This window comes from Bison bison, unplaced genomic scaffold, assembly GCF_000754665.1.
Source record: "Bison bison bison isolate TAMUID 2011002044 unplaced genomic scaffold, Bison_UMD1.0 scf7180017858048, whole genome shotgun sequence".
NCBI classification, from domain to species: domain Eukaryota; kingdom Metazoa; phylum Chordata; class Mammalia; order Artiodactyla; family Bovidae; genus Bison; species Bison bison.
In genome coordinates this window covers 3,423,074-3,448,542 of record NW_011488621.1, presented here as the reverse complement: position 1 = coordinate 3,448,542, position 25,469 = coordinate 3,423,074, and the positions used below count along the sequence as shown (strand labels likewise).

At 34.5% G+C, this 25,469-nt stretch overlaps 1 protein-coding gene across 2 annotated transcripts in view; it reads right to left on the bottom strand.

Annotated features, from left to right (window-relative positions):
• Nucleotides 1-1,726: 1,726 nt before the first annotated feature.
• MMP16 (matrix metallopeptidase 16 (membrane-inserted)) overlaps nt 1,727-25,469 on the bottom strand; it is a 406,901-nt gene continuing 383,158 nt past the window's right edge. For both annotated transcript variants that reach the window (XM_010862117.1, XM_010862127.1), the window contains exons 8-10: nt 24,906-25,056; nt 15,998-16,113; nt 1,727-9,789 (exon numbers count right to left, since the gene is read on the bottom strand). In XM_010862117.1, coding sequence (XP_010860419.1) covers nt 9,455-9,789; nt 15,998-16,113; nt 24,906-25,056 — 602 coding nt within the window. In that variant the 3' untranslated portion in view covers nt 1,727-9,454. The remainder of the gene's footprint in view (nt 9,790-15,997; nt 16,114-24,905; nt 25,057-25,469) is intronic.

Sequence of the window (25,469 nt, the reverse complement as noted above, 5' to 3'; positions counted from 1 at the left end):
AACCCCCTTCTTGAATGGAAACAAAATAAATATAAATTAATAAATACAAAACAAATCACTGCACAGCCCTTAACTCTTTGATTGCCATGGCAAGAACCATGCTGATGATCCCAGCTTGTGACATTTACAGGGTTAAAGGTTGCCGCAGCAGTCAAAGGGTTATAGCATTGTAAACATAAGTATTTTGTGGAAAAGTTCAGTCATGTTAATGGTCTACAGCAATGAGATTAATATTATGATCCCTTGACCTTTAATGATGCAACATTATTAAGGAGTTAAAGAGATAGTAGCTTGGTGAGCTGTTACATAGACTAGTCAACCATTTTATTTAACAATGTGCTATGAGGCCTGATTTACCAGTAAAAGACAACTTGTGAATAATAAACACTGTTCAATGCATTGATCAATAAATCAATGAAAAAATTAATTTAAGCACCACAAAAGTTTGCCTGATTATATCTGACAGTCATAATACACTTTAGCACCATTTATTTAGCCTTATATTTGCACACAAACAAGCTTTGTGTTTGTCAGTAGAAGCTATCTGAAATATATATATATATGTGTATGTGGATATATATACATATATATATGTATATATATATGCCAGATATAAGATGGTATAAATGTATAGAATCCTGTGTGGGCAAAAAAATCACTAACAACTTGCAAACCTTATAACATTCAGCAAATAAATGTGTTATTTATTTCTTTCCTTGCACACAGAACACTACATACTATCAAAAACTTAATGAAATAGTGTTGAGAGTAATGTGAACAATCCAGACAAAGTTAGATTTCAATGCTCTCTCCAAAACTGAGACTATCAAAGGGACTGAAAATAAAGGTAAAGTATTGTCAGAAACCAAGACAAAATGACCTAAATATTTCCTTTCGTAGTGTTTCTCTCTGCTTCACAGTTTAATTCTATTTAAATAAAATCTGCAATAATTTTATGTGTTAAATCCTTTTAATTTCCCATCACCACAATATAGAAATAAATGATTTTTACAAGCTATAAAGTGTGTATTGTTTACCCAAGAGACAAGTTTTCTTTGCAATTGCTTGCATATAATTTTGACTCTGAAAGATAAATGTCTGTGTAATTTTTTAAAATATATATGTATTTACTTGACAAACTAAATTTATGGGCATTTACCCTCCATAATCTACCTAGTAAATATATATATATATATAAATATACATATATGTTTACTTATTATGCCATATAGTTCCAAATATTTATTACCAGATAGCTCATATGGATGGCAAAAATTGCATTCATTATCACACTGATCCACTGTTAGAATCAAATAATGTTAATATAGATTACAAGTTTTAAAATATCTTGAAGATAGGTTACTACACTGACAAAGCAGGCAATTTTCTCTATGACAATAATTGATTCTTTTAAAAAACCATCAGTAGACTATGGACTAGTTAGATTTTATGTTTTACTAAAAAATTAAGTTCATTAAAAGCTATATCAGCACAAAATTGAAATAGCTAGTTTCATTTATTTATTTCCCTCCTATAATATAAAACAAGATAATTGTTTTAAAATTCTATATCTAAAAAAAATATCTCAGTTGTGTCCAACTCTTTGCAATGCACTGGACTATAGCCCGCCAGGCTCCTCTGTCCATGGAAATTCTCCAGGCAAGAATACTGGAGTGGGTTGCCATTTCCTTCTCCAGGGGATCTTCCCAACCTAGGGATCGAACCCAGGTCTCTCGCATTGCAGGCAGATTCTTTACCATCTGAGTCAGCAGGGAAGCCCCAAGACTTTCACACCTGAAGCAACATTTTATGGGTGAGTCTCTAAAACTCTTGCAAACGGAGGCCCACAACAGAAATGCTGATGAGTCAAAACCAAGGCAGCAAAAGCTGCCACTATAACACTTCTTAATATCTTATTTTCTCTCTTTTTAATATATATGTCACTTATACATAAAGGGATATAGACCAAAGAACTGAAGTTTTAGGTATTCATGTACTCATTATGTACCTTAAAAGGAACACTGTATTATGGTATTTATTTCCTACATATTTAAGATACAGTCACCAGAAGCAAACTTTCTTAGCTGGCTTATCCACAGACAACAGCCTTCATACTCAGCATTTCACTTTTCTCAGGGGAATAACTCTAGAAAATTTAGAATCCAATAAGAATCCAATGCAAGAGATTTGGAGATGTGTGAAGTTTACTGGGACTAAGTTTTCACATGAAACTTGTGAGGGACAAACATACTTTCAGGGCACCACATATGATGTACCATTCTGTTCATTTCTGGTTTTCACAAAGGGAAGGGAAAATCAAAAGGGGGTGGGCAAGGTAGAACTAGAAAGGAATGCAAATATAGGCACAGACTGTACAGAACAGCATAAAATAATATATCCCTCCCAACCATCTGTATTTTGGGGTGTCAAGCAAAGCAAACAAACACTTCAAAATTGAAGGAAGAGAAAAATCAGGCACACGTACTTGTTTGGAAATCATGTTCTTTTTTTTTTTTTTGAATTAAAAAAGTAACTGAATTGTCAAATTTTGTATTCAGGAATATATAAAGGAATAATCAGATACAAAAGAAGTGACAAAAATAATTAAAAACCTACTTATACCCAAGCAATATTATATACTAAAGAGCTGTGAGAAGACAGTCAAAAATGTGGCCTCCGCGATATTTCAGTGGTAGCAAAATGATGACATTGATTTAAGGGTTGAATGATTCATTCAAGAAAAGTATGTTTTCACAACTGGGTTGTCAGTATATAGAGTGGGAACAAGATCAAATTGACAGTACATAGGAGCAAATGAAACATGCATTCTAGTGACTTGTCAAATTAACAGCTCACACCAGGCTGTATTCATCTATATCTTGGCAAGACAGGCCAATGTAGAAACATACATTCAAATGAAGGTGGCAAGTTCAAGCAGCACATCCTAGCCTATCATAGCCTATCCTAGGAAAAAGCGTCCTGCCATGCAGTCATATCTCCCTGCATCTCATCATACGTGAGGCATGTGTAAAAAGGCCTGTGTCCAGAAGTATTTCTCCTGGGATCCGATCTAACTACAGATCAAGTGCTACAGAAACATCTGTGTTGTGAATGAATATTTGTTCATGGGTAAGACAAGTGGATAGGATACTCAAGAAACATCTTGGTAAGTCTAAAAGTGGATTATTTCATTCATGTTCACCATTCTTTCCTTCCAGTTTTTCTATACGAAATAAGAGTTAATAACATCTCTGAAGCTACATGATCTAACATAATACAATTATCATATTTTCATATTTATATTTAACTGCTTTTCTTCTCCCTTCTTAAGGGCACATAGATCCAGTTCTATAACAGAGGACATGGCAAAGTTACGTGCATCCGCAAAACATTCTAGTTTATGATGTGTTTTTCCTGCACTGTCCAGTGTGATCTTGAATGTAAAGGACTCGCTGGGTGGATGCAAACTTGAACATTATTCCCAGTCCAAAGCTAGTAAGACACATTTTAAGACCTGCTGCTCTTTAAAATGAAAAAGCATAGAGTCTTAATAAATCTTCAGAATTATCTTCATAAAACTTCAGAATATGTACCTTTTTATACTTATGTACTAAACATGGATTACTGGTTACGCCTTCATTTTCTTTAAAGAGCTTTAGTCACAGGTGCCTGAGGTGCGGCACTACAGCAGTCATGATCCTACACCCTTACTTAATGCAAAGAATTAGCTTTGTTCTAAATCTTTAATACATGTCACATCCAGTTATAAGCTCACAACTGTGTTTAGAAATTGAAGGCTGATACTTCAGTATTTTACCAGAAAATTGACAGAAATTTTGCAACATCACATCTGTTTTATACTCCATTTCTCTGAATTTGTCAAATCAATGTTCATTCTTAGGCTTTATATACTATTGGTTTAAATTTCAAAGTAGATATACGTATAAAACGTTGGAAGAGATATTTGCAACTGGGTGTTATTAATTTGACCTGAAATATATCAGAATCATTTCAAAATTACACCAAAGGAAACAAATGAAAAATGATTTGAGTAGAACATGAAAGACAAAGCTTACAATTAGATGAGACTAGAACACTTCGGCAACTTCTTTGCTACTGTGCCAAGTGTTTCGTGTTATATGATTATTGAGGTAAATTTCTATCCTAGGGACATGGCTTTTCTTAGGAAATTCTAATATTATATAGATCTTTCCAATTGAGTTTACTGAATATCTAACGTTGACATTTTTAGCCTAGAAGGCAATGCATGAGTACCAGATGTGTTTATGCAGGGTAACAGCTAATAACCAATGTCTAATTATATACATTGATATATCACATGCTCATCACTTCTGCGAAGAGCTTGAAGTTGCATGGTTCTACTATTTTTACACTGGCTAAAGTAAAATTTCCAGTTGTATTAAAGAATGCAATAGGATGTTTTGTATATTTTACAAAAACTCATTTTTCCTCTTCTTTCACTTCTATATTAATAAATTTAACATTTAGCATTCAAATTTATAGTGCGGTGCAATGCCTGGTTGCTGCATTCTTTATTATGAAGTTTTTCTTCTCTTTAGGAAGCTCTAACTTTTTAATTATAACTTCTTTGATGAAGCTATGGTTCTCTACTAGGCAACATAGACTCCGTAACATAGATACATATGCTCTGGCAGTTATAAACTGTGATCATAAGTCACATCATAAATAAATCAATCATGAAGGTGTGTGAGATGCAATGTAGTGGTTAGATTCTACTGACATGAAATCTTTTGTGATATCATAAGACTGGACTCACAGCTATTTGTAATGGCTCATCTGAATTCAACATTTTTGGTTTAGATAGTATGTTCTGGTTTAACGTCTGATATTTTGGAATGTGTTCTTGAGAGAATCAAAAGTTAAATGAATTCTCTAATATGCTTGCTGAAAAAGATTTCACCACCAGCTACTAGGTTTTCTCAGTATATGTCACCGTCTCACAGATTCAGTACTATCACAAATCACTGCTTTATTCATTTCTGGAAATAACTCCAAACTTAAAAAAAAGATTATTTTCATGACTTTTGTGTTAAAAGATTATTTTCAGTCTATTTGATTATAATATCCATTTCTTTTCAGGTAGCACATTGAGTTTAGTCAATATGGACACACTGCATATTCTACTATAAGATCCACAAAGCATGGATGTGTATTTGTAGCATACTAGAGATACCAGCCTATATGTAGAAATGGAAAGTATTATACTACTATCCCTAGGATCCAGTATATACACATCACCAGGTATTGGAATTGTCAGTGAAGTTGGGCAATGTTCTCATCACCACACTGTTTTTTAAATCATCCACAGAAAGTGAATAAAAACAAGTATATCATATATGACAAATTATATGCCAATAGAAAAAGATTAAAAGCAATTTGAATATTAGAAGTAAAACTCTCTTGTTTCAGTAAATCAGTCTCTATCCTTTATTACTTAGTAATTATTTTGTAAAGTATTACTTAGTAATTTATTACAATCTGACTCAGAAAAGCCTTGCCCTCTGATTTATAACAGAATTTGTCTTTGCTAGTATCATATGATGGTCTCTAACTTATCCATATTATCTTTGTGATTGTAAAGAGCATCCGTGATCACCTGTTCTGGTGCCATGTCAAAGACAACATTGTTCTAAAACAGGTCAACAGTTAAATTCACAGCCTCCTCCACATGTCTGATGTGGATTTACTGCTTTATAGAGAATACAGACTGATTGGCTATTTTAATATTTCATTCAGTTCAGGTAATAATATATAGAAAAATAATATTTGGCTAAAATTGTAAACTCTATAGTTAATTTATGTAAAAACATTATTTTGTTTACATTTGTATTTATATTAAAGTAATGAAAAATAATGAAACAGAAGGAGAATTATTTTTTGTGATTGTGAATGTTTTAATTTTGACTTAGGAAACCCTAGGTCTGAAATTTCCATATTATCAGTGATAGAATGTTGGAAAATATTTGCTGGGTGTATACCTCTATTGATACTAAACTGTTCTTATTATTCACATTGGTTTTGAATCAGTGTGCTAGACCAATTACTCACTCTCCCTTCCGCTGTTCCATTAGGATTGACATTTTCTCCAAACCCCAGGTGAAAGAGGAGTTAGCAACCATACAAAGTGCCTGCTGTACAATAAGCAAATAGAATCCCGATATTTGTGATTATGCCGTACTTAATGTTTTCTTATCTCTTGTAATCTCACAACCTGAAAATTCAAAGTTCTAATAAAGAGATTAGCTATATATGCCTTTTCTTATCACATAAATCTCATTTCATATTAAAAAAAAATATGACCCAACACTTTTCCATGATGTTTCCAGAATGCAAGCATAATGATAGAACCTTTCTCTTCTTAATGCTATGGTTATTTTCTAGCCCTTATATATTTATAGTCTTACGATGAATCAGGATATTGTGACAACTGAGTAAAGAGACCAAAGAGTGCTTCTTTAGTTTCTTTCTCATTTTGGAGGAAAAAAAATAAATCAATTTTCAATGCAGGTTGATGGAATTCCTCAATGATTTACATATGTCCTCAAATGACATAGTTCCTCATTTCAGTCTTTAGCAAAATACAATTTCCAGTTATTTTTTTTTTTTCTTGGCATCAAGGTCTGAAAAATATTAAACCCTCCCACAAGCAAATATCATATAAATGAGCTTATGTATATGGTCCTTCCTCCAAGCTCAGGACAGTGACTGACTCTACGCCACCAGCACCCTCTGGAATGGAAGCACTGAAGTAAAGCTACGGGGCTCGTGCTGGGTCTCTCCCCTGCGTCCTTGTCCCTCACATACATAATCTCCATTAGAATCTTGTCAAAAGACAGTCTGCTGTTGCATCATGTTTTGCCGTAAAGCCATCAGCAATTCTTCTTTCTTTATTCTTTTTTCATAGTCTCATTTTACGTATAGGTTGTAAGAAATAACAGTCTGCAAGGCTTTGCAACATGCCATCCATGGTTACAAAACATTTTCCCCAACCGAATTATAAACATGTAGTTTAACTGAAAGGCATTCTAATTGTCATGCTATGTTGAGTATAAATACAAATTCAAGGCAGCCAAACTATCCATTTCCAAATAAGAATATATACCTACACTCATTAAAATCATCTGGAAATGTGTATCATTAGTAAATGAGTAAGAAATTTTCACTAGTATAAAATTCCTGCTTTATATAAAAGCCACACTGGCCATTCAAGTAGTTTGAGGTGTTTTTTTTTTTTTTTAACCCCATAGTTTTATATTTATACTAAAATGATGAATTTAGACTTGAAATTATGTTAAAGGAAAATTAAAAGTCACTTCTACCTTTAGGGCGTTTTTAAAGTGTGCATGTAAAGAGCAAAGTGTCCATCTGTGGATCCACCATCAACGGGCCTTTTCTCTCTAAGGAAACAGCTCATGCTTATTAGGCTTTTAGAGGTCAATTAACACTCCAATGGAGAAGCAACACCAGATTTCCCTCAGTTTGTGCCAGTGTGCAAGTTAAAGGTCAAAGGGCAAAGACATAGAACAGGACTCTTCAAGGAAAATTTTCACAGAAGATAATGTTTAAGTTGTTGTTATTGACAGTCAACAGATCAGTAATCAAGTTCAAGGCAAGCTGTTCATTGTTTCAAAAGCTAATCCCCTCAAAAGCTGGCTTTCACACAAAGCCAATGTCTGACTCATGGGGTGCATTCCTTCTGACCATCTCTAATAAGTTCACAGCCCAGTGGCTGTAAAGCCTTTCACTGCAAGAAGCAGCTCCTAAGAAAATCAATTAAGAGGTCTGTCAGTTGCTGACTTTTCTCTAGGAAAAAAATATTGATACAAACCTGCTCTGCAGGTCACATGGAAATGACAGTCCTGCTGTTATAGGACAAATTACACTCAACAGTGAGATGCTTTGGTGGTCTCTTGGCTCTGTCAGCGATCAAATGGATGGCTAAATGCCAGAAGCCACACTAACCCTTTGAGAACTATGGTTGACATGCAATAGCTAATACACTGGAGTATATTCATGCAATCTCAGAGTCATCATTTTAATTCATTCGTAAGATGGCAATGCTAATGGCATGTTCCATGGCAAAGCTGATTTTTCATGCAATGGATTTTAAAACAGAAATTCAGTGTGTCTAACGACAACGACAATGACAACAAAAAAGACAGGCTGTTATAATCAGTTGTTCAAATAAAATTTCACTCTTACAAGATATTTAATAAAATACCTTTTTATTTGCCAGAAAATGTTTGGCAAGTAACATCATTTCTGTTTGTTATAAATGCATTTATGTAGTGCTGTAAATCACTTAAAATTACATGGGGCTATAGGATATCTGTTTTAAAAACCTGAACTCCTTGAACCTATGCCTGTTTTTACCACTGCCCACTTCTATAATTTACCAGGTCCTAAGACTCTGAAAGCTGCTTTGATAGTTCTCAAAGGGTTACACCACTATATTACTGGAGTCACATACCCTTAGAAAATGACTGGCATTTTAAACCACTTTAAAGACATACTGCTTCTTGCTCCCCTTATAATGAATATTCCTGACAGACCCATGGAAGGCCTGGGGCAATGGCCTAGTACGACTTGGGGAGATTATCACAATGGTGTCGGGGTGAGGTGGCAGGAAGGGGCTTGGAAACACTTCAAAACAACCAAAAGGTCCCATCTGAATGTAGCTGTGAATATAAATGTGATGAAACATTGAAGACATAGCTGAGAACAGCTGTATAAAATGAAAAATGGATGTAGTATTAAGGCTGTTACTATATTGCAGATATTTTGGCCCCTTGTTTGTTGGAAAATGGCTGTCCCAACAGTCTAGAGTCCTGCATGTGTGTTCCAGGTCTCCCACCTGACAAAAATGAAGCACGGGAGACTATCCATAGCAGTCAGAGAGCTATCTTCTTTGGAGACGAAGCTGTTTTGGGTCTTCACACTTTCCTGAAAGTTCAATGGTGGGTTTTTTGTTTAGCTTTTTCTTTTTCCTTGCTATGAAGCAAAAATTCGTGGGTTTTCCATTTTGCTTTTCTCCCCCCAGAAATGGGCTCAGACGTCAGAAAACAAAACAAAACATAATATTAGAAACCTCTAAGAAGAATCTTTTCTTCTTTTTCCTCTTTAGGTAATCCTGAAAATTAACTGGGCATTGAGCGTGCAGAGGAAAGGCCTAGAACTGAATGACAAAGAAAGACAGAGGACTGAAGAACAGCAGATACTGTGCATCATGGAAGCTTCCCCATGAGTGCATTTCCACTCATGTGCAGGGCCAACAACCCTCTGGGTTTGAAAGGTCAGCCCGAATCAGGCTGCCACAAGCCTGCTCCTAGCTAGGAAACCGCATAACAGCTCTTGTCTTGAATCTCAAGTTACCACAAACTCCTAGAAAAGAAAGAAAGGAAGAAACCCTCCATCACACCCACTCTTGCATAGAGCGTTTACAGTACAGTATGTGGCGGGGTGTTCCTTTCCTCTTGAACTGGAACACAGTGTAAACCAGGACAAGTAGGCATAAGGCCAAGATGCAGGGAATGACAATAGCTATGGCTTTCACAGTGCTGGCTGTGTTGTCCAGTTTGATGACAATGTCTACGTCATCTGGTGGGCTGTGTCCTTCTTTCTCTCTGTCTGTTGGTCCATCACAGCCCATAAAATCCTTGAGGATGGATCTGGGATATCCAGGTTCTACCTTGAGTATCTGGTTGTTGAATTTCCAGTACTCCTTTCCTTTGTAGAAATATGTAAAGCCTGGTTGGGGGGAAACACACACACAGGAATCACTTATTTGTAAAAGAGTAGATGTATAGAAATTTAATTAAATAGGCTACTTAAAAGATGTATGTTAAGGCCACTCAATTTTTCTAGGAAGAAAACCCTATTCCCAGTTCAGCTGTCTGTTGACATGGGTCTGGCTGTTGTGGTCCAGAAACTGGGCCCTCAAATGCCTACTGACGGCTCAACAGGGAGAAAGAAATACTATTTACACAGAGTCTTAAAAGCCCATGCTATATGCATCTACTCTGCTGCTAGCTTATAGAACTGCTGGCGCAGAATTACACATTAGTGTGAGCATACCAACCTGTATTAAAAGATACTGAAACAGCCTTATAAACAGGAGCCCTGTTAGCCCTAATGCAGCTATTGAGGACATTGCATAATACATTAAAAGGAGGCTTCTCTGCAAAATAGTTCAAGGGAAATTTCTAATCATTTTAAGACTGGGAATAGTTGTACTCCTCTTAAGAAACAAGTTTGTTTTGTCATTTGGAAAAGAAGTCATAAGAAATCATAAATCATGAAACTGGAGATGATATCCTTGGTCTGCTAGGAATTTTAATAATTAAATAGATATTTATTGTATTTTGTGCAGTAATCTCATTTTCAGCTCTAGATCATGCCCATTTTGTCTCTCCTTTTGTCCTTGTTATTTAACTTTATTATAGACTAGGTGAAATTTTTATCATCTGGCTATACTTTACAGAACTTCAAAAGCCATTATCAATCCTTTTAGAGTAAAGGGTTAATGAAGTGTAAATAAATCTATAATTCTGTCTTTAATACTGCCAGCTAACCTATATTTCATGGAGGAGGAGGTGGTGGTATGTAGAAGGCTCAGATAACTTAGCAACACATATGATTTGTGTTCCAAAATACGATGGATGCAGATAACAGACTTGCAAACTACAAATACATGTGTTTTTCTTAGGACTCTTCTCTTAACTTTTGTTGTTTTTCCTGGAAACAAGTCCAGGTTTTTCTTTCATAGTTTCTTCATGTCAAGTTTCTTTGTGACTTCACTTTAATTCTTGCTTTGAGATAAAATTCAACAAACTAAAAAGAAAGGTGTTAATGTTATAATCACTTAAAAACTATATTTTGGGAGCTATCTAATTTTGAATAGTATGCCTACTTTCTGAGTTAATAATTGTTAATGAGAGTTTCTTCTTCTATCAATGAGCACTTACTATGGAAGAATCTTCGTGTAAAAGCTTAGTAAATGACATCTTTTAATTCTCACAAACACTCTGTCAGGTAGAATTAACTACCTATATTTTTCAGGCAAAGATACTGAAGCTCAGAGATAAAATGATATGCCCAATACTGCTGGAAAAAGGACTTAAATCTTGGTCTAGCTTTAGAGCCTGAATTTTAATGAGTTTTCTAAGACTAGGTCTCTTAGAGATTTCTGTCTTTTCACAAATACTCCGTGGTTCAACATTACAAGCTGTGGTAGATCTCATTCCTAAAATAACAACAACAACAACAAAAAAAAAAACCTCTGACATCTCTTCAAAAAATTTCAACTAGGATTGATCGTCACTTCAGGTCACTTCACTCTAGAAATCATTTTGTTCAACGCCATGAAATTTGGTTGTTGCTTTTAGATTTGAAGGGCAGTTTTGTAATCAGAACAAGTTGCCAAGTGAAAACTGGTGTGTGTAGACTCAAATTTTTCTGCAGGGAGCTGGTATTTGATCATGTTAATGAAAGCCAATGTAATTACTCAGAAACCTGGATAAAGAAATGTTGAGGGCCTGCCAAATAACAGTAGCTTTGATGATCATAGTTGAATAATAGCATTGATCTAGAATTAAACAGACATTCAAAACAGGTGAACAAACTTCTTACATTTGTAGATCGGAAACCAACAGCTGAAAGTGTCCTTATCTTTAATTTTTAGTCAAAGCTAATTACTATGAAAACCACTGGGTGTCATAGAAAAATTCAGAAGTTTGTATTTCCATATTTATCATTTGGTCTGAAGGCCAAATTATACACTATTAACACACTCCATATACAGTAGAATTGTTTGCTCAATACACTTGTTAAAGACAAGAAGTTTCATCAGCAGAATAACAGAAATCTGTCCAACCTTGATCCTGAAAAATTCATCTCATTCAATGATTTGGGTTTTTTTTAACCCTTTAAGAAATGTCAGTGGGTTGAAGAAAATTTATGTACTTATTTTTTCTTCTTTTGTGAGTAACTTTAATGCTGTAATCTTGTAGATATTATGCTTACTAAGAGTAGAAATTTGAGATGAATTCTTACCTGAATTACCATTTTTGAGAAATTCTGAGAAAGAAGTCAGTGAGGTTGTAATGAGTTACTTGATGACCTTTTTTTCTCCTGTATTTGATTGGTTTTCACTGGTGACTGTTCTACTGCTTAATCCTAAAACGTAAGGAGAGACTGTCTACCATAGCTGTCCTGCTACAACTTCATAGATGACCCTGCATGGCAGTACCTATGTGTTCTCTCTGTTTTCCACTCATATATTTATTAGTAAGAGGATAACTAATGTTTAATAAATGTGAATAAATGAACTGAATATTGTGAAAATGTTTGCTTGAATCCCACTGACAGATTTTAACAGAGAGTGAGAGTGGGTTAGAGAATTAATATACCAACAGAATCAAGTCAAAACTTTTACTAGGCTAAAAGTGGAGCTGTAATCAGTAAACAAAATGAAACAGTGTTAAAAGTAGAATTTTGTATTAAACTTAAAATTGCATTTTATAAGGAGAAAATATAGAATACCTAGGAGGTGGGGCTTGACAGCAATTAGAGATTTGAAGGTGGGTAATTGCAGTGATTATTCACTATAATTTTAGTATATGATGAAAAAAATCATGTCACTGCTTAAAACACTGTCAAAAGCAAGAAATAATTTCACTATATTTTACATAAGTCAAATATCCTTTGGATTACTGTAGCTATTTTCAGGGGTGGGCTAAAAATAAAGTGGAAAATAAGAAAATTGTTAAACTAAGAATAGTTACAGGTGAAAATTGGGATGCTGATGGCTTAGGAAGCTACATTCTGAGAAAGTCTAAGGTATGTCCAATATGACAAAGTGAAAAATTTAGCCTGACATGGCAGAGTGTCAATTACCTTAATGATAAAACATAGGAGAAGATGATTTAGCTTTTCCTCTTTGGAAAGAGTGTATTAGAGCAATTCAGTAAGGCTAGAATGTTCTAGTTTCAACCCTTAGACATATATTATCAATTTCATGATCACGAGTAAGTACTTAAACTAGCTGATGTTGGTTTTCTCATTTATAAGTAATTATAAATGAGGCAAGGAGGTGTTTGTGTTGGACAATTAAGTTAGATAACAAATTTATTAGCACAGCTGATAGATGGTGGGAACTCAGTAAACAGCAGCACATATTCACATTTCATTGGTCAAGGTGGCAGAATTAATATCGATAGGTATTGGTATTATAGGAAAGCATATTCCACCTTAATATGAAAATATACTTCAAAAATCTATAGCTCAAGATTAAGCTTTGGGGGATTTTTTTTTTCTTTGAAAATTATGATGAGGAGATGATTCCTAGGAAGAAATTCCTACCTTGGTGGAAGGATGAAGAATTAGAGAAAACATTTCATTACTGTGTCATCTCTGATTTTATGACTGTCAAGTACATGTTACCCGTATAGGGAATTACTTTGAGTCTAAATATAAATATAAATGTGCTTACTCAATAATTTGAGCTTGCTCTCTTCAATAAGAAACATAGGGAAGAAGTTGTGTAAAACTTGAGTTCAAGGTTAAAAACACAAGCATGAGATCTGAGTAGAGAATTGAAATTGGAGAATTTGCTATTGGTAAACTCTCTAGACTACGACCTTCCAGACTGATTAATATTGCTACCCTACAGAACAAGAGTTTCAAACAAATAGATTTCCTTCACTTTATGGGATGAATGTGTAGAGTACTAAAAGGGGTCAAGTTAATTTCAACAACACTTATTGAATGGTTACTGTGCAACTGCACTTGAAGAATTTACTCTAGAGGTGATAACAAATGGGCATATAAATGGATGCCTGTAATATGAGATTTTGAGTGCAAGGGTGAGTGTACCAAAAGGAATATACAAGCACTCCTAAAAGTTCAAAAATGAGCTCAGTGTTTAAGGATCTTAAAGGAAGGGCTGGACTCGGTAAGGTACAGAAGACATAGATGTGTTGAAGTTTCATCTGTAGTTTTTGTCATTTGGAAGCACTGATTTTTTCCAACATGCTTTGTTTTTTTGCCACTATTTTACAAAGTTATTCTTTGCTATGTGGAAAGAAAACATGAAACTCTGAATGTAAAGAAACCATTTATTTTAAACAAATATTATTTTCAGATGGACTAGAATGTGAAGAACCATGGGGCAAGATTCAGCAAGAATATTTGTTATTTTTAGACAATTATGGTTTATTTCCAGGAAACCTGTATCAAATCTCAGTTTTTAGTGGCCTTGTGAATAGAGAAAAGGGAAATAAAAACAGTTAATATGCTAGGAGTTAAGATTATGCATACTTTTTCAATCTTTTGAAATGATTATTAAAGTTATCTTAATTATAAAAGTTATACTAATTTTAGAATATTAATAAAGGGAAGAAATCTTAGAAATTATTATCAAACTTGTTCTACTTAACCACTGCTAAGATCTTGGTATAATTTTCTTTGCATGTATTTCTGTGTAGTGTGTGATGACTTTTATCGAGGGCAGACTAGAGCAGTGCTAGGTATTCTGTAAATGTTAGCTGAAGTCAGTTTTATCTGGTCTGAAACAACCCTCTTTAACCTCAAGAAGTCTCCTTTCTCTACTAGATTCCTGGTGACAGCTATAATTTGGGGGGCATGATCTCAGTTTCCTGCCTTCCGTGTGATCATCTCTCAAATCTTTTCACTTCTTTGTCCTTTGCATTTGCATAGTTTGTCAAACTTTTTTTTTTTTTTGCCATGTTATTGATAGGATTTTGCAGCCTCCATTTTGGTAGCATTGTGACTTCCTTTATTTCTTAATGATTTCCTTTTTATTTTAAACAAACATGTGTCACCTCAATGTGTCCTCTCCTGTGATTTTTGCTTTTGTCACATACAGGCTATATTTAACTTGGTCCTTTGATTCTCTGACCCGATAGAATACTCAACACACCGCAGTGCCAGTCAGTGCTGCAGTCAGGCTTCAAGGTTCTTTCTGATAGCCTCTGCCTATAGAATTTCACTTGTGGGATATGATTGCACAGAATGTGGGATAAATGACATATAATGAGGATCAAAACACAGTTTGTGTTGGACTTTTCCGATTGGTATCATCCTGGGTCTCAGTTCCTTCAAGTGTGCGTTCAGTGGGAAGCTTATTTACACTCTGGCAATTTGTTGATGGTCAGTCATTGTTTTCAGTGGATGGCACTGATTTTTTTTTATACCCCCCTGATTCTTCCTTAAATTTTTGTGGTTTCTCCTCCCCCTAGATGCATTTAATTTTGCTCTTGCAAGTGATGTTTATTTGGTTATCATTACGTATATGTTATAGAATTTTCATGCTCTTTAGTACCCACATAATGTATTTTTTTCTTGTTCCTATTATAAATCATTTGATAAGATATGCTTTTTTTCCCCCTCTATATTTCAGTTTCATGTCACTTTCCTTTTCTTGGAATATTATGAATAATTTTATTTTGAATTATTATTACAGCTCATTCATACTAATCTTTGAATGAGGAGAGAAATGTTCAAACTCAACCAACAGATATAGGAGTCTCAAATATCTAAAGGTACACAGGAAAAATTATAATCCTCAACATGCTGTATTACTAGATGTCTTTGTGACTCGGCCCACATTTAAAACATTTCTTGTGATCACTTCCTGTCCCACATATGCCTGTTATTATTATCTCTACATGAATTTTAGCAGAAAATAGGTGAGGTTACTTCAATGGTATTAAAAACTCTTCAGTTTTTAAAAACACTTTTTTAAATAAACTAAAATAGGTTGAGGCTGAAGAACATCTTGAGCATTGTATTAAATACAAAGTTACGAAGGAAAGTTTATATAAATATGATATAGCCCTAGTAGGGCATTTCTAATCTTTTAACACAGTGAATGAGTAGGATAAATTATTCATTTACTCAGCAAACTCATGAAATACATAATACATGTGTTGCATACCATTTTCTTTGTGAACAAAGGCTCCCTGAGGAGATTCAGGGATACCTTTCCAGACTGTGATTGGTTTGGGATAGCCAGGATCCATGGTTTTCATTTCTTCACTATATCTCCAATACCTAAAAAGGATAAATCAACAACAACAGATGCACAGGAAAGACAATTATGTATACACATAATAACATCCATTAAATCCCTTCTGTATACTACTTGTATCCCTGTTAGTGAGTTAGAGAATGGATTCAAATCATGCAAAGACAGTGGACATAAATTATTGTTTCCTTTCCTGAATATGTTAAAAATGGGTATGTTAGTGTATATTTATGGTCCGCTAAAACTAATTTTAAAACACTAGCTAAGCATCATTACAATTCAAAAGGGTATCACCAACCAGTGTAGAAATCAGAGATATTCATGATTTTTAAAACTAAGACAGCAGAATACTTCTTTTGAAATAAGCATAATTTTGATTCATTTACCCACTCATTTATTTAACAAATACTTATTGAACACCTACTATGTTTCTAGCATTATTGTAGGTGCTAGAGATACAACCTTAACCCAACAGACATGCCTCAGTTCTTAGCTTATATTTTAGGATATGTAGGGATTACAGGAAAAAAATACAATTTATCAATAAATGCGTAGTATCAAAAGAGCTGGGAAGATCTATTTAAGAACATAAGGCAGAACAAGTTACCTAGGAATATGTATCAGCCATTTAAAATCACTAGATTGAGAGGTCCTCTCTGATAAGCTGATATTTTGAGTGGACTACAGAAAGAAGTAAGAAGCAACATGTGTAGTTTTGGAGAGTACACCACTCCATATAGGGTAACCGGTTATCAAAAGTTCCCGTGGCAGGCACAAGCCTGGAGTGCTTGAGCGTCCAGTGAGGCTGGAGTGTCTGGAATTGACTTAGCAAAGGGGAGACGAGCTCAGAGTGGGAGCGGGCATCTCTGATTAGATAGACCCTTGCTGCTGCTGCTCTGCTAAGTCGTCCTTACGCTCTGGCAAAACCTGTGGTTTTCCTCTCAGAGAGATGCGAAGCCAATGTAGACTGTCAGCAGAGGAGCTTTAAGATAGGGCTTATTTCTGAAAGGAACACACTGCAGCGGCGAGTGAAACAGACTGAAAAGCAGCAGCACGGGTACCAGGTGTGACGTCATTTCAGTAATCCTGGAGCCGCAGAGTATGCTGGAGAGCTGATAATAATTCAAGGGGTTGGGAGATTGCTTTGAAGGAAAAGCCCCGAGCTTACTTATGAATGCAATGAATGCAGGATGTGAGGTAACAAAGCTGAGCATGACTCCAGAATCTGGGACCTGAACATCCGGAGGAACAATATTACCATTCAGTGAGATAGGAAGCATGGAAAGGTAAGTGAGGGTGGTTTGAGGAATCATGAGTTTGGTTTTAGGTGTGCTAAACTCAGATGCCTGTTAGCAAAGCAGAGTTGTTGATGAGGCAATGGGTACATGAATATAGACTTCAGGGCAAGTCTCGACTAGAGTCCTTGGTGTGTAGACAGATAAGCAGATAAAAGCAAAGCTTCCAAGAGTCAGAACTCTCAGACTCTAATCCCTGCACAGGGTGGTCACTGGGCCACCTTCACAGACCTGCTAGATATTGAAGGAACAAACTCTGAACATCTCTACTTTGGATTCCTCCTTATTTTATGTCTGTTCTAAGAGGCAAATATTTTGTATCCATATATTCAAAAGGATTGACAAAACTGGAGTGAAACCATTGGGAGTTCACAGTAATACTATTTTAGAGCAGGCATATAATGCTCTGTGCATTAAATTATTTAATCACAATAAACCCATGAAAGAGTTGTCATTGACCCCATTTGAGAGGAGAATTCTTGGAGGACAATGAATGATATGTAGATTTCTAACCAATTCTGTTTGATTTCAAAAGTGTCTACTCTTTCCTCTACACATACCAAATATGTTTGATAACATTTTCTCCCTCCACTACCATCACTAGACATGTCTTAGTATGTGCTAAAGGTAGCGTTACACCAAAAGATTTGTGGAGTAACACACAATGCATTTATACTGAGATTAGATATTTGGTTCAAACCAGAAAAAGAAAAAAAAAATCCAGTCTTTTCTGGACATGCTCCTGTTTCAGGTCTATGGAGAATCCTTTATCTATTGGCCTGTGGGCTCTTGAAAAGAATGTTTTGCTACAGATTCCTAGATACCTTAGAAAAGTAACATGCGGAATATTAGCACTACCGCTACCTTCCCTATTCACAGAGAAAGTAGAAACAGATTGTTTCAGGATATATCCCAATAAGTAATTCACAAGGCAGATTTTATCCAAAAAGGGGAACACATGATGCAGGTGTTTGTCACAGATTCTTATCACATAGAAGATGAGGGCAGATCTGATAGAGAGATCAGGAAAGGCTTCAGGGAGAAACACTGAGCTGAAATCATGGTAGCCGAGCCTATCTTATTGAAGAAGACCAGTAGGGAGTGCAAAGTTCTACCAAAGCTAAAGTGCACTTTCATTCACATGTGTTTCCCATGGAAACACCAGATTTAAGTTGTTTTTGAATATTTCATCACAGACCACACTATGATGAATATAGCATGTTTAAGAAGGTTGAGATTGCACTCAAAATCTCCAGATCTTTTCTCTCAAGGAAATATTTCAATGATATTTACAATAGTTGTATATACTAACTAGTTCCTGAGTTGACCATAAAGAAACGTTTTTGCAGAGAAATCATCAAATGCCTTATTTCACAGATTCTAAGATGCATATATTTGCACATTTTGCATCTGTGTTATGTTTCCATCTCAATGCTATGTCAAAGTATACTTGGCAGTTTTTTCCTCAATGATAGATTAAATAATGATGTAACTTTCAATAAGTGAAATTTTTAGTTAGCATAAACCATAACTTAAAGCAAATTTTAAAATTTGCCTAACCAAGGAACAATTTTACATTCTAGTTGACAATGGGACCACATTCCATACATGATTTAAGGAAGATTCCTGCATACTCAGAAACCATGTTTATTCTCCAAGGTTTAGTTACAACAATGTTCATGTTACAGGACCTATTCATGGAGCATTTTGTAGATATACATAATTTTAATCTTATTTCACCAAAACCCCTCACCAATATTTTATATTACAGATTAAAATGTGCTTATGCTGATGTCCTAACCATAGATTTAGTATATATGGTCACTCAATTTAGTCAATAACAAAGCATTGGGCATCGTATTATTCAAAGGTAATGTCTTAATCATATTTGCTTTTCTTGAATGTCACAGAGTAAAACTCAAATGCTTTTTGACTCATAGTTTAGTACAATTTTCTACCCCACTACTGCTAGTGTTTCCCTTGACATAGCGTTCTTCTATTAATCTCCATGCCGTCTTAGCCTCCTGGGGCCCTCACTGAAATTCATAATGCTCATTGTGTCCATATAATTTTCCTTCATCCCTCACTCTATTCACTGATAGACATATTTACCTACCATTTTTGAGCACTGATATGCAACATAAACTTTACAGAGATCACAGTTCAAGGAAATATTAATGGAACGTGGATTTCTTGTACTCCTTCAGAGGAACATAATCTTGGTATGAATTTGTTAGGATAAAAGCGATTTTCCCCTCTTTTTGCTAGCTGATAATGCAAAACTATAATTTCATTTCACAGTTTTTTAAAAACTCATAGGTAGCTTGGATCCTCAGGTTATCTGCTGTGTCAGCTTTGATACATACTCAGTAAACTTAAATGTGATTAAAATCATCTAACTATATTCAACCATAATATTACTCAGTCCATTATATGATTATATAAAGATATTACATTCAGCTACTTTATAAAAAAGCTGAGGCTTCTGAAGTTCACATTTTAATTTCCAACATATGTAACATATTTTAACATGAACAAAAAAGTTCAATCTGCTGATTTTTTTCTCCTGAAAAATAAACTTACAGGTTCATTCAGAAGACTATTAATGTATTCAGATGGAACATGATGTAAATAAATTGGAGGGGTTTAAAATTTAGACATTATAATGGAAAAGTTTTGGAAAGCTATTGTAAATAAATGGTATAGCTTTTTCTTCTAACATATCTACAATCTTTGCAGTAGAATTATGACTTTAAATTGCTGATTCTTTGAGAAACACATTGTAAATCGATCTTCTAAAATAAATCATGAATAGAAATGGGATTTACTCATTATTTTCAGACTATCAGTCATAATCATAAGAGAAAACAGTTGTCCATGTAATAAAATACAGTAATCTCTTAAATTCCTTCTGTGTGAACAAATAAATAGTATAGAACATTCTGAAATGATATACTTTAATGTTTCTGGATACTGAACTCAAACTGAACAAAAAGTTTGATTTCACATGACCTGGTCATTTCTTCATTCACTTTGTCTAATTTTTTTTTTCTTTTTACTTCAGAGCCAGGACATCTTTCCCTTTGTTATCACAAAACCAAGGGCCACTTTTTTTCACACCCAAATAATCATACAAAATTTCTTTCTTCAGAAGCATTATTAAAAATGGAAAATAATCAAAAATAGCAATTTGTACTCTGCTGGATAATTTTAAAAACACAAAAAGGAAATACTTCATAAACACATAACTTAAGCTACAAGAAATAGATTTTTTTTTTTTGGCTACTGGTGGTAATAATAATAAAACAAACCAAAATAGATCTAAATTTTGTCTTCTTTGAAAATGTCTTAAAATCCTCAATGGTTCACCCTAGAATGAAGTATAGCAATGGAGTCTTAGATATATTTGTGAGAAGATGCTAAGAGATGATTTAGGATGACAGCATTTTAGAGCTAAATATTATGAAGATCAAAATGTATCCAAGTATCAACTTATAGTATATTAAGAAAAGGGCAAGTAGGAGTCTGAAGGACTGAGCTCCACGCTGTATGTGAAACAGTGAATGTGGACATTTTAATCTGAATTTATAGATCTGTTTAAAGAACCATCATTTCACCTACACTTCTGCACTTAGGAGATTTCATGTGGGCCCCCACATGCAATGCAATTTATATGTCAATTCCTCTCATATCTGGGCCTCCAACCCACCTTTCCTTGAGAACTCAGGCATCCAACTACCTCCTTGATTTCTCCAATTGTGAGTAAACAGGTATCTACTTACCAAAAGTGAGCATTTCAAACTCTAGATCCCCCTTCCCCAATATCCCTTCTCTTATATGTTCTATCTTCAGAAATGGCACAATCTATTCAATTACGGTGACAAACCTAGATGTTATTTATCTGTGCTTCTCACCTCTAAAATCCAAGCCTTAAGACCAGCCTGCTATGAGTACATAAAAACATACACTGTACTCTTGGCTCCATCTATACTGTCACTCTTGTGTCAACCTGTACTTCCTCAACAGCCTACTAAGTAACTCCCTCGTGCCCACATTTGAAACCCACGAGTCATACAGAAGTCACAGTGATGATTTTGAATACACATCAGAACGTGTACTTTCCTGCTGAGAACCCTCCTACGCCTTTCCATTGTGCTTAAAATGTCTCATCATCTGGTTCTTACCTACCTATGGGACTTCTTCAACCACAGACTCCCTATGCTCTCGCAACAATGTTTTTTTCTGATTTGAACATTCTAACATTATTGCTTTTGCACCACTGCTTCATGTGCCTACACTACACTGGCCTGGATGATTTCATGTGACTGAAATTTCTCCCCTCTTGAGTCCCTGCATTAGGGCATCTTTAGGCCTTTCTTGACTTACACACTAAGCTCCACCCCCTCTTTACCACCCATGAGTCTCTATCACATCAGCACCTGTTTTTATTCTTTGGAGTGTTTCTCAATGTTAAAATATCAAGGTCATTTTTTTCTTCTCTCTTTACAACAATATCCCTGATAGAGTCTAAGGACATTAGGGGCAGAAGCCTTGTCATCTTTTCTCCTACTGTATCTTTATTACCCAGCACACGTCAATAGTATGTGCTCAAAACATGTGTTAAATAAATGAGTGAGAGATATGCCAAAACAAATACAGAAATCTTAAGGAAGCAGGAATTAGAGCTATTGAGAATGGAATGGGCTGCCTCATATTTATCCTGTTACCACAGTTAGTCAGGTATAGAAGGATGCATGCCCGTGGAATGCAACTGAGGCCGTCCAGACTTGGGTAGGAAGTGAATAAGACACAGGGCTGACACATGGCAGTGTTTAGACCAAAGCTAATTTAAAGGTGAGCTTTGTTTGTCTAGCAGATTATAGAATTTTTTTCTGATTTTCAATGCTCATCTAGATATGTGTGGTTTGCAGCTCACCACAGTATCCATCACTCCCTACTGCCTTATATATTACTCCTATACATTATTTGTCTGACCCCTTAAATCAATTGGGGCTTCCCAGGTGCTCAGCTGCTAAAGAATCTGCCTGCAATGTGGGATTCGATCCCTGGGTTGGAAAGAGCCCCTGGAGAAGGGAAAGGCTCCCCACTCCAGTATTCTGGCCTGGAGGATTCCATAGCCTGTGTAGTTCATGGGGTCGCAAAGAGTCGGACACGACTAAAGGACTTTCACTTAAAGCGATTGAGGTTTTTACACCTAGACTAGGTTAGCTCTAAAATTCTTTTCTGATCTTATACTTAGATAAATAGAAGTCTGTTAATATGTTTTTTTTTTAAACAGAAGAATGTCAATAAGAGGAAGTAATAAGTAAGGATAAAGGAATTTTCAATAAATTTTCTCTAAAAATATACATGGGAAATACATAAAATGTTAAAGTTGATAAGTATTGTAAATGAATAATGTTTATAAGGAAGAAATACACTGAATTTTCATATAAAAGTGACAACCAGATTGCTTTTTACGTTTGAGTTAGTTTAATGTCTTTCCAACTACTTTTAATCTAGAAAGAATATATGAATAAATGTTGTGACTTTGGAATTAAATATACAAATATCAAATAGTATTCTTATAAAACATCTATGACAAATGAACTCATATAAAATCACACACATGAAGATTAATTGGGATCTTGTTTTAAATATTTTTAAAATCTATAAAAGCAGTTACTTGAGCAGAACTTAAAATCAAAGTATTTCTATATGTTTTGTATATTTGGCATGCAGTTTGTCAAGTAGGACATAAATTAACTAAAACTCCTTTTCTCATTTACTATAATCTTTATTATACATTTGGTATCTAACCTTCATTGATTTCACTGACTTGAGACAGCCAACATTTAATTTCTAAACAACTTTTTGAAGAAGTACTAAGTTTTTAGAATGGAAACATTTTTATAAGTAAGGCTAACTGATAATAAAACAGCAGCTTTAATTATTATCTCTGAAATGCTCATTAAAACTGTAATACGAAAGCTAAGCTTTCATGCTCTGTCCTGTAGAAGTTAATTTCTCCAGGGTCTCTTCTCAGCCTTTTGTTTCTACCCCTTTCTGGGGGAGGTGGGGGGACCCAACAAAATTCAACAAGCAATTAAAACCAGCTGAAGAATTAATCTCTAACAGCCTTGAGGGTCATTAATTTAAAGAGTATTTGTAAGGCCACTGATTTATTTCCATTAGCAGTCACCATGCTATGGCAATCAATTTTTTCATTCTTCTCTTTTCATACTCTAACCACATTTATATTTTGCTGAAAGTCATATACTAGTTGTGGTAAGTAATATCTTCTACTATGATAGAGTTTTTTTGATGAACTTGTGATTGATTTAGTAAGAAACACCTAACAAAACTTTAGATTCTTCATAGTGAATTAAAATCTATGAATATTTTGCTATAGAAATATATGCAAATTTAATGCATAGAAAGTTCTTAACAAATAAATGTAAAGCTATACATTTTTATCCATGAGTGCAAATGATAGAATCTTTTTGTTCACACATAAAGCTCCATGTTTCAAACCACTTGCTATCAAACATTACAAAGTGCAAAATAAACAAGGTTTATATCCTTACTTTTCTCAAGTAGTTGGAGACATTTTATAGGGTTACATCAGGCAAATTCAATACTAACTTGTTGGTCATTAAAACCTGTTGTTTTTAATGTGTGTTTGTGAGTTGCCTGTGCTTTAACTACTTGTAAAATGATATACTTAATGTCACATTTTGATCCAATTAGTAATAGTGCAACAAAAATTTGACTTTTCATCTTTATTTTTAACCAGTTGCTAATTTAAAATAATAAAATTTTAGCCTTCAACTTTGATTTTATATGTAATATCTGTCAACAAGTGGCCAGGGGTAAAACTAGCATGCCTAGGGGCTACTGTCTATTCACTTTAAGATCTACAAACCCTGTTAGTAATGTTATAAAAGTAAAAGATGGGACAGAACATAACAAGAGACATTATACTTCAAGCTTCAAAGTTTTTAGTCCGGTGATAGTTTGGTTAGTTCATAGCACTTATCTGCTGGTACCTAAAGAACAATGTCTTAAGAAATGGAACTCATGACAAAACTGAAGGTATTTGAAAATGTTCAGAATTAACTGTGTGCAAAGTATAAAAATTTAACTTTAAATATAAAAGCAAAAAAAAAAGACCTGTTTAAAAGCACTTTTAAGTAAAGTAAGTAAAATTATATAAAATGAATTCCAAGGATAAATATATACTGCCTATTCAGCTTTATAGGCATGCTATGATTATGGATAAGAGAAAGAATATATACTACATATATACATTCATCATAAAGCCATATTATTTAGGAATATAAAAGGAAGATTTATCTTCAATATTATTTTAAAATATGTTTAAGAGATTTTCAATTCTATTAATTCTTGTGTTTACATCCACACAGATTCTTTCATCAAATGTACATTTCTGTTATAGACTAGAAATACTGACTTCTCTAAACATCAGTTAACTGTTTTCCTCATGTGAAGTGTGTACTGACCTGTCCCCCTTGAAGAAATAGGTTTTCCCAACGTCCTCCCACCAAATGGCTGAATCAATACCATGAGGGGGAATTCCGCTTCCAAGAGTAATCAAGTCATGTGGGTAACCAGGTTGAAGAGTCGTGTCCTTGAACACCCAATATTTGTTACCTGTATGAAATAAGTGCAAATGCAGAATATACTAATTTAATGTCAGAAATTATAATATATCTATTAACACAATGCATTTAAAATTCTTTCACATGAAAGCCATGAAATAACTTAGCAGCAGTCACATCTGGAATTCTGATGCCATTTTTGAAACATCAATGCTATTTTCAAAAGTGGACATAATGAAAAACTATTTAATAATGTAATCAGAATTTGTGAATTAATTTAAGAAATAAAAAAGATCTACAATTTGGCATATGGGAACAGTTTTGAATTAGAGGTCGAGAATGTTTTCCTCTAGCCTTATTTTCATTCAAGGCTAAAATCATTCCTGTGTCTTGGGCATTCTGTATGACCTCAGATCGCCGTACTGATTACAACCTCTACTCTGTTAAAACACTTCCTCTAGGCTG